General features: G+C 37.3%; 1 protein-coding gene across 1 annotated transcript; it reads right to left on the bottom strand.

Moving 5' to 3' along the window:
• Positions 1-4,925: 4,925 nt before the first annotated feature.
• On the bottom strand, positions 4,926-9,000 carry LOC109166330 (putative late blight resistance protein homolog R1B-17). The gene is made up of 5 exons (XM_019315294.1): positions 8,570-9,000; position 8,512; positions 6,341-7,382; positions 5,244-6,160; positions 4,926-5,079 (listed from the first exon to the last, which is right to left on the bottom strand). The coding sequence occupies exons 1-5, from the start codon at positions 8,998-9,000 to the stop codon at positions 5,047-5,049; spliced, it is 2,424 nt and encodes an 807-aa protein (XP_019170839.1). The 3' UTR covers positions 4,926-5,046.
• Between the last annotated feature and the right edge of the window lie 5,297 nt (positions 9,001-14,297).

Genomic DNA, 14,297 nt, shown 5'->3' with positions numbered 1-14,297 from the left:
ATTTCTGTGAGTTCTGTGTCCTTGGGAAACAGACTAGAGTCAGTTTTTCTACTGGGCAGCATAAAACTAAAGGGATTCTGGATTATGTGCATTCTGATGTTTGGGGACCTACCAGGGAACCTTCAATGGGTGGCTCTCGATATTATGTTACATTTACTGACGATTTTTCTAGGAAAGTCTGGGTGTATTTCTTGAAACATAAATCTGAAGTGTTTGAGAAATTTAAGTTGTGGAAAGCCGAGGTTGAGAACCAGACTGGAAGAAAAATCAAGTACCTGAGGTCTGACAACGGGACAGAATATACTGAGAAAGAATTTCAGAAATTCTGTGCAGAACATGGAATTCAAAGGCACTATACAGTGCGTAAGACACCACAACAGAATGGTGTTGCTGAGCGGCTGAATAGAACCATTGCTGAGAGAGCAAGGTGTCTCAGATTGAATGCTGGGCTCTCTAAGTGTTTTTGGGCAGAAGCAGTGAACATGGCATGTTACTTGATCAATAGATCACCACGGACATCACTTGGTGGCAAGGTTCCTGAGGAGGTTTGCTTAGGTAATCCTGTAAGTTTTGATCACTTACGAGTTTTTGGTTGTCCTAGCTATGTTCTTATTCCAGGTGATGAGAGATCAAAGTTAGATCCCAAGTCGAAGAAGTGCATCTTTTTGGGTTATAAGAAAGGTGTAAAAGGATATAAGTTTTGGGATCCTGCAACCAAAAAGGTGGTGATTAGCAGAGATGCAGTGTTTGATGAGAATTTCATGTTCCAGTCAAAGAAAGAAGATACACTAGTTGATGGTTCTAGCACAGTAGAAGTGGATATGGATCGTGTACCTTTGAGTGAGAAAGTAGTTAATCCACCTACGGTTGAGACTCAAGAAGTTGCAGATTCTACATCTGCAGCAGGTTCGGGTTCAGAAAATTTACAAGATTACAGTTTGGCTAGAGATATACCGAGACGCACCAATGTCAAACCACCTAGTAGGTATGGGTTTGAGGATATGGTTTCTTTTGCACTTCTTGTTTCTAATAATGATCCAGTTACCTTTCAAGATGCTATTTCTAGCCAGGAGAAAGATAAATGGATGGCAGGTATGATTGAGGAGATGGAGTCTTTACATCATAATCATACTTGGGAGTTAGCTCAACTTCCTCAAGGAAAGAAGGCTATAGGGTGCAAGTGGGTCTATAGAAAGAAGCCACCAGTATCAGAAAAAGAAGGGGAAAGGTTTAAGGCTAGGTTAGTTGCGAAGGGGTTTTCTCAACAGAAGGGGATAGATTATGATGAGGTTTTCTCTCCTGTTGTTAGACATACTTCTATCAGATTAGTACTTGCTTTGGTAGCCATTTGGGATTTGCATTTGGAACAAATGGATGTGAAAACTGCTTTTCTACATGGTGATCTAGATGAGCAAATTTACATGAAGCAACCTGAAGGGTTTGTTAAAACCGGAGGTGAGCATCTGGTTTGTCGACTCAAGAGGTCTTTGTATGGGCTGAAACAGGCTCCACGGCAGTGGTACAAGCGGTTCGATGCTTACATGATTCAAATTGGCTATACTCGTTGTGAGTATGATTGTTGTGTCTATGTTAAAAGCCTTGGTGATGGTTCTTTTACTTTTCTGTTACTGTATGTGGATGATATGTTGATTGCTGCTAAGAGTATGAATGATATTACTGCATTGAAAGTGTTGTTGGGTCAGGAATTTGATATGAAAGACTTAGGAGTTGCACAGAAAATTCTTGGCATGGAAATTCACAGGGATAGAGGTGCAAGAAAGTTGTGGCTAACTCAACAGAGTTATATAGAGAAAATTCTTGACAGGTTTGGGATGAGTAAGTCTAAACCGGTTAGTACCCCTTTGGCTAATCATTTTAAACTCTCATCCAGTCAGTGTCCCCAAACAGTTAGTGAGATTGAAAATATGGCAAAGGTTCCTTATGCTAGTGCAGTTGGCTGTTTAATGTATGCAATGGTTTGTACTCGACCTGATTTGGCTCATGCTGTTAGCCAAGTTAGTAAGTACATGTCTAAACCTGGGAAGCAGCATTGGGAAGCAGTTAAATGGATTCTCCGGTACTTAAGGGGCACTATGGAGCATGGTATTGTATTTGGAAGTCAACAGAATGAGCATGTACTCATGGGATATGTGGATTCTGATTATGCTGGTGACATGGATAATAGACGTTCTACAACAGGGTATGTTTTTACTCTTGGGGGTGGTCCTATTTGCTGGAGATCATCAGTTCAGTCTATTGTAGCTTTGTCTACAACTGAAGCAGAATACATGGCTGTGACTGAGGCAGCTAAAGAGGCTTTGTGGCTTTCAGGTTTGATTAAGGAGTTGGGTATTGAGCAAGATGGAGTTCAATTACACTGTGACAATCAAAGTGCCATTTTCTTAGCTAAAAATCAAGTATACCATGCCAGAACCAAACATATTGATGTAAGGTTTCATAAGGTCAGAGAGTTGATTGCTTCTGGTGAGATTTTGTTGCAGAAAATTCATACAAGTGAGAATGCAGCAGACATGTTGACAAAGGCAGTTACTAGTGACAAGTTCAAACATTGTTTGGACTTGTCGGGTGTTTCCAGATGTTAAATGAACATGGTGGTCCTAATCCAGGGAGACTATGAGATGAGTTTTTTTCTCCTAAAGGGCTTATTTGCGAAGGTGGAGATGGTTAGATAAGTATTTTCTCCTAAAGGGCTTATTCGCCAAGGTGGAGATTTGTTGAGTTATCTTTTTCTCCTAGAGAGCATATTCGCCAAGGTGGAGATTTGTTGTGTTTGTCTCATATAAGGATTAGGAATATGAGTTTGTCTCATATAAGGAATAGGAGTGAAAGGGAGATTATATGCCTATAAATATAATCAATGTATCTCATCACCTTGTACACCATCACAAATAATAAGAGAATACTTTCACTCCCGTGGATGTAGGCACATTGCCGAACCACGTAAATCTTGTCTTCTTTATCCTTTACTGCCATTATTATTTTTCTTGTTCTTATTAATCTCAACAGATTCCTTGGATAAAACATGCTTTGGCTATGCAAACATGCCAAATGACCCTCGTGGAAGTAGCAGAGTATTTAAAGCACAAAAAATGCCCTATTTCTGAGCTTCTCTTACGCCCATCCCATTTTATTTGTTTGGTTCGATAACGAGGATTGGCTGAAGTTACTTTTAATTTCATTTTTCGTAATATTAAGTTTAAAATTAGTATATTAAATTTATATATTTAAAAACTATATTAAAGTACTATTAAACACAAAAAATTAAACTTAAAAATAATTACAAATTACTAAAGAAAATAAGTAATGAAGAAAGAGTTAGTTTAACCAATGAAAAATAAACATGATAAGCAAAATGTAACAGATGGAGGGGTAAATACGACATGTAAGTGAGAGATATGGTTAGGGCTGTTAACGAGCCGAACATAAACGAACGGGGGTTGTTCGTGTTCGTTTGTTAAGGAATTTGGAGTGTTTGTGTTTGTGTTCGTTTGTTAAGGTTTTTGAAAATCTTGTTCGTGTTCGTTTGTTAAGCGTTTGTTAGTGTTCGTTAACGTTCGCGAACATGTTCACGAACGTGTTCGTTAACGTTAACGAACATGTTCGCGAACGTGTTCGTGAACACGTTCGCATACGTGTTCGTTAACGTTAACAAACATGTTCATTAACAAGCACGTTCACGAACATATTCATTTACGTTCATGAACACTTAATAAACAAACACATGCACATGTTCATGATCACAATTCGTTCGTGAACAATAAATAATCTACGTTCACGAACAATAATCAAACAAACAACACAACTACAAAACTAATATAATATAATATAATATAATATATATGTTTGTGAACATGTTCGCGAACATTATTAAACGAACACAAACGAGCTTGTTCACGAACATTATTAAACAAACATAAACGAGCTTGTTCACGAACATTAGTAAACGAACACAAACGAGCTTGTTCACGATCTCTTAGCAAACGAGTTTAAAACTGTTCAAGCTCTGTTCGTTCATTAACCGAGCTCTAAATTTTGTTTGTTAATGTTCATTTACCTTAACAAACGAACGCTTACCGAACACGAACACGAGTAGTTTGCCGAAAGCTCTGTTCGCTAACACCCCTAGATATGGTATTATTATTATTAGAAAAAATGTTAAATATGCCTCCTAAGTTGAGCTTGTTAATGCTTTTTCATGTACTTTTAATAGGAGCCTCAAACGGTACGGTCCAGTCATCTCTGTCCAGTCATGTTACATACTGGATTTTTAGTACGCAAGCAAAGAAACTTTTCGAACAAGTTTCAAGTTCCACACTGTATTCGAGTTACGGTAACTCCGATAAGAAAACGAGAAGGAAGGAAAAAAAGAACTCTGTTATTCCGCTATCCTTTTGCAGTACAAAGACCAATCTTAAATAGCTTCCTAAGACCATAATTATAGCAATGGTAATAAATTAATAAAAGGCAAAAAATAAATAAAAGACTAATAATAGGCATAATCTTGGTGTTGAATTGTCTTCTTATTCCGTAATGACCTCCTCAAATTATTTCCTTTCCTTATTAATTCTGCTCCATCATCTTGCTGATCTACTAGTTGATATTCCTCTGATTTTTTCTCTGACTGTGATCGTATGTCCTGTGCAATTGTTTGTGTAACAAGTCCCTTAAGATTCAATCTACATATTGACTTGAAGTGTGTTAAAAAGAAAATGCTACGAAAGACGGTTATTGAACAGAAAGACAGAGAGATTGAACATAACATAAAATTCAAGATTTCAATTGATAATCAAAAGCTATAATCTTCGATCTTCATACAATTTAAAATTTGTTTAAATAGAAGATTACATACAGAAAACAGGCCAGGGGACTACAAAGTAATAAAAACATATATGCAATATAATGAGAAAGGACAGATAACATAAAGATTGAGGATGCAAAAAATTAAGAATATATATATAGTTGGCAACCAAATTTTGTCATTCAATTCTAGCATCCATACCTTAGCTTAGCTTGTTATTCATCATCTTAAGGTATAGACTCTTCTCCATTGATTTTGATCTATATGAAAAAGATAATGCAAAATGAGATGAGATCGATCAGATGGAGAAAATTGCAATCGATTTTGTAATGAAAATTAGCGTTATAACTTATAATGAATAGAAAAATAAATGGAAATGTAAGAATGAATCATGTTGTACTGTACTAGCTAGCTAGCTTCTCACCTCAACAAATTCGATTCCATACTCATCGCGTTGATATTCTGGAATACGCTTTGCAGAAGTGACAACGGACGGACAACACCGCTGCAACTCAATTGACTTCAAGAAAATGCTTCCTATATCCTCAGGGATTTTTTCTAAACAATAACAAAACCTTAAGACTAAGTGCTCAAGACGTGGGAAGGATACATCACCCACCATCCATTGCTCCAGCATTTTATTTTCAAGAAGCAAGAATTTTAATTGAAAAAATCCTTCTACTTCCCATACTTTTCCATGAAAGGCATTTTCCAATTTGAGAACCTCAAGCTGAGGCAACATTTCAATTGTCTTTAAATCCCTCTCTGAAAGGTTTGTACCATTCAACCTCAACTTCTTTAGGTGTGAAGGAAACATAGGTGGCTTTGGAAGAGTTACAACACAACCAAACCGTACTGAAATTGATAGCCTCTCAAGTCGTTCCAAATATTCAAGATTATCCAAAAAAATAAGATTATTGCTGCTAAATACAAAAACTTTCAATTTTTCAATGTTTGGAAACCTGTAATATACTCCTTCTCTACAATGAGTTGAACACACCCAAGATAATGTTCGCATATTATCTTTAACCATGCTTGGAGGATCAATCACATAAGATTTGTCAAGCTCAAGATGTCGTAACTGCGGTAACTCCCAAATTGTACAAGGCAAGTGGAGAGTAGGTGCTCCAAATTGGGATTCTTTACCAGAAACAACAAGTGTCTGCAAGTTTCGATTGGTTGACACTACATAATCAAGGCCCTCAAACCATTCTGTAACAGATAGGTATCTCAAGAAAACTAATTCATGTAAGCGTGCTGGCACTCTTTGAAGAAATGAAGATGGAACAAAAGCCAAAACTCTTAGCAACTTGAAAGATACATATATTTCATCGGTATTATCTTCTTGAAAGAAGAAAATGGAGCGAGGGTTGTTTGTTCTTAACAACACATAATAGTCAAATTTATGCGTGTATAAGCTTAGCCAGCGACATGAATTTGCAAACATGTCAAATGACCCTCGTGGAAGTTGTAGAGTATTTAAAGCACAAAAAATGCCCTCTTTCTGAGCTTCTCTGACACAAAAGCTATGCAAGGCACTATGCATCCTACAATTCTGAATTTTTCCAAAAGAACTCCGAGTTTCGATTAAAATAAGACTTCTATCAATAAGCTCTTGTAAATACTCATAAGCTTGATTTTCTAACCCCTCGTGCTCCAATGGATTCACAAATCCCTCGACAGTCCATAGTCTAATAAGTTGTTTGACTCTGATTGCACTGCGTTTTGGGAAGACTCCAAAATATAGAAAACAAACTTTTAAGTGTTGTGACAATTGATTGTAAGTGTGAGTCAGTGCCCTCCTATCTAGAACTCCAAGCAACTCTATTTCCTTTTCAACCTTATTCCATTCTTGTCTTATGTTGTCACACTTAGATAGACGTTTTGCAATTACAAGAATTGTGTATGGCAATCCATCGCATATCTCTACAACTTGGCTCCTAATTTTTTGAAATATAGGTGGTGCCTTATGTTTCTCCAGTTTGAGAAAAGGGTTATTGCAAAACAAAGTCCAACTTTCTTCTGGATTTAGCAAAGTCATGTTATGAATATTTCTACTTGAGTTAGTATAATCAGATCTGAAATGCGTAGTGGTTATCACTATGCGACTTCTTTTAAAATTATAACTCTTAGCAGGAAGACATCTTCTTATATCATGCCAAGCTTGATTGTTCCATAAGTTATCTAAAACAATTAGATATTTCTTACCTTGCAAGCGTTTGCGTAGCCTCACAGGTACTACACGATCAGGAATCCTTCCCTTTTTTATTTCTTCTGTCCCTGCTAGTAATGTCCAAAGAAGGGTGTGTAGCATTTGGATCCGGTTGTATCCCCCTGCAGCCCCAGGCATAGAAACCCAACCTCGTACATCGAAATGCGATGCAACTGATGGATCATTATAGACACTACTAATTAAAGTTGTTTTCCCAATGCCGGCCATCCCAACAATTGTGACCACTTCTAGTTTCTCAGAGCCCCTGATGAGTTTGTCCATTATCTGCACATGATCACGGCGACGACCGACCATAAAATTGCTGGGCTCCGAAATGGATGCATGTTCTAACTAGGGATGTCAATTTAGCCCTGAACCAATGGGCTAGCCCATTAAGCCCTAAAAATTGCAGGGCTAAAATCCAGAAAGATCAATCCAATAAGAAAGTAAGCTCATTGGGTTGGCCCTGTTGGGTTATTGGATTGAGTTGGGCCAACTCATGGATTGTTGAGCTGGCCCGTGTAATATTCAATGATTATTGGATGGACCATAGTCTATACAACTTGTGTGTACCATGAATATAAGGTACATTTTTAATATATTAATTGTACATTATTTGTATATTGAAGGTACATTATTTGATAGTATATATATGAAATAATGTACTTTTATACACTACACACATTATATGTACACTACACACAAACTGTACACACACACACACACTATATATATATATACTACACACACACACACTATATATATATATATATACACACTGTACACACACACACTGTACACACAATATATATACCACACACACACTATATATACACACACACACTGTACACACAATATATATACTACACACACTATATATATATATATATACACACTGTACACACACACACACACACTATATATATATATATATATATATATATGTATATGTATATACACACACACACACACTACACACGCACTATATATATATACACACACACTGTACACACTCTATATATATACACACACACACTACACACGCACTATATATATATACACACACACTGTACACACACACACACTCTATATATATATATATATATACTACGCACACAGTACACACACACTGCGTGTGTAGTATATATAAACACACTATATATATATACTCCATATAAACACACACTGTGTGTAGTGTATATATATATATATATATATATATATATATATATATATATATATATATATATTGTGTGTGTGTAGTGTGTGTATATATATATATATATATAGTGCGTGTAGTGTATATATATATATATATATATATATATAGTTATGAACCTACTCTATTTGTAATAAAAAATTTGTTTAGTGATTTAGCCCGTTGGATTAACCAACAACCCGTTGTTTAGGGTTAGGGCCAACCCAACTCAAAAAGAAAAAATAAAAAACCATTTTAGCCCAAGCCAACAAGTCCACCAACCCTGTAGGGCTAGTCCAAAACCCAACGGGTTGGCCCATTTGACATCCCTAGTTCTAACCAAGGAATCAGTGGTCCTTCACTTTCATTCACCACTTGTTTATCATCAGTTTCCTTGCTTTTTTCCAGCAACTCCGCTGCGTTTTCTGCAACTTCTCCCAAGGTTTGATGGAGTTGCTGCTGATAATAAGCTTTTTGTTGGTCCTCTCCGTTTTTGGCCAGAAGAAAGTTGCTTAGTTGCATTTCGATGCGGTCTTCAGCATCCAGTGCAAAGTCTCTGATCTTCATCTCCAAATCTCTGATTGCAGTGCCACCCCTTGCCCCAGATTTCTCCTGCACAAAAGCTTGCAAAGATGAAAGCTTTTCATACAAAGATTCCATTGATATAAACCCGGGCCCTTCATCATCAAGAGGAACCCTGCTTGGATTATTTGGTTGTAGAAACTCAAGCTTAATTGTTGCCATCAGAGAGGCCAAAGCAACACAAGCCATCTCGATAGATCTCTCTTTCAATTCAAATTATTCAGATATAACAACTTTTTTTCTCTCTCTCTCTCGTTTAGTTCTGTCAATGAATGAGTGGGTGTGGCTACAACCCTTCAAACATTGCATATAAAAAGAAGATGAAGGTGGTCTGATCTGCTTAACTTGTTAAAAAATTGTTTTAATTTCTCTCTCATCTGTGAAACTGTCTCCGATCCACCAATGGTGCACATTAAAGTATAAATAAATCAATAATGCCAACAACTTTTAAATTACTACGTAATATATAATCACCGTCCAGGGCACCAATATCAATGTTCACCACCTAGCTAGCTTGCATAATATTAATCACCATCACTGGACTCTAGGGATGTCAATTCTACTGGCACCCAATGGGTTTCCCGCATCCCCGCCCCTAGGGCTTTAAAATACTGGCACAATTTGGGTAATGGGTGCGAGTATGGGGGAATTTTGTATACCCGCACGGGTATGGGGCGAGTGCGGGGAGAGGTATCCCGCTCCGCACCCGCACCCGCACTTATATATATTGTTATTAGTATTTATTTATTATATAAGTTTATGTATATTTTATAATTAAAAATGAATAATGAATTAAACTTTTTAGTTTTTTGTTAATGAAATTTGAATAGGAAATTATGAACAACACAAATAACATAATGAGTAAACATTTAATACAATTTATACTACCAACACAATTTTAGTTCCAATTAATTATTAACTTCATTGGCTCTTATTAAATTTTAGAGTTATGTTCAAACTTATAAAAAAATCTGTCATAATTAGAATTGTAGTATAAAATTTTTATTAGATTTAAGTGTAATACTAATAATTAGAGTTGTGAGTGGTATTACCCGCACCCGCAAAATCCCTGCGGGGGCGTGTATGGGGTAGGAATTTTATTACCCGCGCGGGTGCGGGTGCGGGTGCGGGTGTCGGGTGTGAGTTGGGAATGCGGGTGCGGGTGCGGGGGATATATCCCCCGCACCCAACCCGCCCATTGCCATCCCTACTGGACTCCCACCACCATAATATTACGGTTATCAAAATACATGATAAGGTTATAGGACAACTCTACTTACTATACGTGGCCTTAAAAAAACTAAATAATCATGTAAGTGTGTTGGCACTCTTTGAAGAAATGAAGATGGAATAAACACATACTTCAACATCTTCATGGAAGAAGAAAATGAAGCCAAGGTTGTTTGTTCTGAATGCATAATAGTCAAAACTATGTGTGTATAAACTTAATCAACAACATGAATTTGTAAATATTTTAAGTGACCTCGGTGGATGTTACCAAGTATTTTCTGCCCAAAAAATGCTCTCTTTTTTACCTTCTCTTACCCAAAAACTATGCAACGCACCATGCATTAAGTTTAATTTTTTCATCAGAACCTCGGAGTGTCAATTAAAATAAGACTTCTATTAATAAGCTCTTGTAAATACTTATTGTATCCCCAAGACATAATAACTAATAAACCATAATTTGGCTTATAAGTGTGCTTCATTTATTCTAATTTTGCATGGATTTTAAGGTGATTGTACGTAGTGAGAATAACTTCTAATGGAAGTGTTTGTAGTGATTGTAGGCAAGGAATATTGGGCAAGGGCATGAACGAGCAAGAAAGGAAGCCAATTGCAAGAGAAAACGAGTCAAGGAGGTGCACAACGAAGGCACGAGAGTGCATAGGAAAGAGTGGAGCGAGTTGGAAGTCAAAGAGGAGGTCCAGGTCACAATCACTATCGTGACTATGACAGTGACCTACAAGCCTAGCTTGCGGATCCCTGGGCTCCCACTGCTCATCTCGACCGAGATAATTAAGCAACGAGAGGCTAGGAACCCGCAAGCTGGATCTCGATGTACTTCCTACTACTCTTCTAGATCGGGATGACTAGCTAGATGTGCTAATCCAGCTTGCGGATCTTTGGGATCCCGCTGCTGGTCACGACAACGAGACCTCAAGGATCTACAAGTTTGCCTCGCAAGTCACAACCACAACCCTGGCCATGACCGTGGCCAAGATGGCTGGAAAGCCGTAGCTAATCATCTTGGTCATGGTCAACCTTTCAATCGGGAGGGTGACCATGACCATGAGTCTAGAATTGTTATAATTGTATTAAGTAGTAGATGAAAACTTTCAATCACTCATCACGGGTAGTTGGAAAATTTTGAACCCTTATGACACACACACACACACACACACAAAAAAAAAACCTAATTTTTTGTGTACTATGATATCGAACAATTTTTTTTTTTTTTTTTAAAACAATTTTTCCTATGGATAATGAAGAATGGAACTAATGAAGTGGAGGAGGCCAAAATCGGCATAAACATCCATTCTTACTTGGGACGATGATACTGGTTGACTTAAATTTTTCTAACAGCCATAATTATTTTTTATTTTTAAATTTTAATCACTAATGGTTAGAAATTTAGCTACTCATCTGGCAATCTCTCTAACTGTTAATGTTGATGGTGGATAATATTAATTGATTTTTTTTTTATAAATCATCAAAAGTCAACTCATCAATTGATTATGTTTTTTCCTTCGGACAGTGACAATATTAATGCTTTCATGTGCAGCATCAGTGGAGACAGAATTTTACAGGTCAAAGAAATGTTCAAGAAATCAAATTAATAATAAATTAAATATAAAAAGTGGTTGGCATTATTTGGGAGAAATTAATGATATACTTACATGTGCACCATGCATCCAGACTTGGTATTATAGATGAGATGAGGGAGAAATTACGAATTTTTTAAATTAATTAAGTAAGCTGATCAGACCATCTAATTACTGCCATTTTTGTGATTCGATCAATTCTAGCTTGCATCCATACATTAGCTTGAAGCTATAAACTCTTGTGTTTGTGTACACTCTGATCCATCATCTCAAAGTATAGACTCTTCTATGTCTGTACATTGTGATTCATCATATTCAGGTCCCACAATTTATATATATATATATATATATATATATATATATATATATATATATATAGACTCTACTATGTCTGTACATTGTGATTCATCATATTCAGGTCCCACAATTTATATATATATATATATATATATATATATATATATATATATATATAGGGAAGGGATCAAGTGCGGGTGAGTCTTTCCGTGCAGTTGTGCGGGTAGACGCACGTTAAGCATTAATCTGACGCACTTAAAGTACAAACACACGCACATTAAACACACAAACACAACACCTCAAGAACACAACCCCACGCACGTTAAGCACAAGCCTCACGCATGTTAAGCACAAGCCTCACGCACATTGCACAGAGCTCAGGAACCTTTTAAGTTTCAACAACTACTCACATTAAGCATAAACTCACGCACTTTAAGCACGAAACTCACGCATGTTAAGTACAAGACCCACGCACCCTAAGCACAAAACTCACGCACATTACGCACAAAACTCATGCACGTTAAAATTTCAACATACAACAACTCACATTAAGTACACACTCACGCACATTAAACACACAACTCAAACACCTTAGGCACAAGACTCACACACCTTAAGTATAAAACTCACGCACATTAAGCACAAACCTAACGCACCTTAAGCATAAGACTCACTCACATTAAGTATAAAACTCATGCACATTAATCACCCGCAGAATCGCACGGAAAACATTCACCCGCACTGGAACTTAAACCTCTATATATATATATATATATATATATATATATATATATATATATATATATATATATATATATATATATATATATATATATATATATATATATATATATAGGGTCGCGTTCACATGAGGACTACAATATATAGAGGACTGTGAGGACAAATCATGTCCATCCAATCCAAGAGATTTAATGGCTAAGATGATGCCCATATACAAATGTTATTAACGCCCAAAATAATTAGAAAGGACAAATAAGAGATTTGACAACATGCTTAGTTACACAAGGATTCATCCACGTGAAATATGACAGCAGCAAGAATTCGAACACGGAAGGGAATCAAACACTACATACAATCTGCCACCCTCAACTGGCGAGAGACCAGAAAAGGGCGAGAAGGGAGAACTGCTCTACGCGCAGCCATGGACGCCGGTGAAACAAGTAGTAAGGGAACATCCACAAACCACGACGACTACGTATTCCCGGAGGTAGCAATTGATGAGGAAGACCGTAGAGGTAATGAGGACGACACGATCGACGGTAAGGCCTCCACGAATTTAAACAAGAATAAAAACTATTATGGTATAATGAAAGTAGAGTAATGCCTGGAACTAGGGTAATGGTAAGACGTGTCCATGATAATATGATTCAGCGATCCATGGCGGGGTGGTGGGGTTCTGTGGAATGAAATAGAGCATAGATTCGTTGAATGCTGATCAGTTACATTTCTCTGCATTCTGTGTGCCATAATTACTTATTTACTGTGCACTCTAGTCAAATGTCGTGTTCCCCTGACTTCCAACATACATAGCGAAATAATCCCACTGACATTGTAAACTGCAACAGAAATTGCAGCGGATGAGGGAACACAGCCCGATCACGGAACATATCTTGGAATAACAGAAGAAACCATCCCAGAATGTGAAGAGTCATTAAAGCCTTACCGTGGTCAACGTTTTGAGGACGTAGAGCAAGCCGTTAAGTTTTACAAAAAGTACGCACAAGAGGTAGGTTTCGATGTTAGATGCACCTCGGCGAAAAGGAATAGACACGGACAAATTGAATCGAAGTATTTGCTATGCTCACGAGAAGGATACCCAACCACACAAACTGAAGGGAACAAAGACACAAATAATGACAACAGAGGCAAAAAACAAACACGGCGACGTGTGTCAAACCGAGTGGGGTGTAAGGCAAAATGTGGAATTCGGCTACAGAAGGAGGGTTACTACGAACTGACCGTATTAGAAGAGCGCCACAACCACTGCCTATGCTCACCCACAGCAAGACCATTCTTAAAGATAAATCGAAAGCTTGATATTGGACATAAAGTATTTATAGCAAACTGTGGAAAAGTAAACATAGGAGCAACAACAGCATACAAGATATTCAATGAGATGGGGGGAGCTGCAAATATCGGTCCTACATGCGTAGAGTTCAGAAATTGCAAGAGAGACGTAAATGCAAATCTGGATGAAGCAGATGCACAAGCAGTGATAGACAAGTACACAAAGAAACAGGCATTGTATCCAAGTTTCACATTTGAGTATGATGTGGATGAGGAGAACCACCTAAGCAGGGTGTTCTGGGCGGACCAAACGGCAAAAACACAATACAAAAGCTT

Source organism: Ipomoea nil, unplaced genomic scaffold, assembly GCF_001879475.1.
Source record: "Ipomoea nil cultivar Tokyo-kokei standard unplaced genomic scaffold, Asagao_1.1 scaffold3087, whole genome shotgun sequence".
Taxonomy (NCBI): domain Eukaryota; kingdom Viridiplantae; phylum Streptophyta; class Magnoliopsida; order Solanales; family Convolvulaceae; genus Ipomoea; species Ipomoea nil.
Note: the sequence above shows the minus strand (reverse complement) of the source record. Positions and strands in the feature narration are given on the sequence as shown.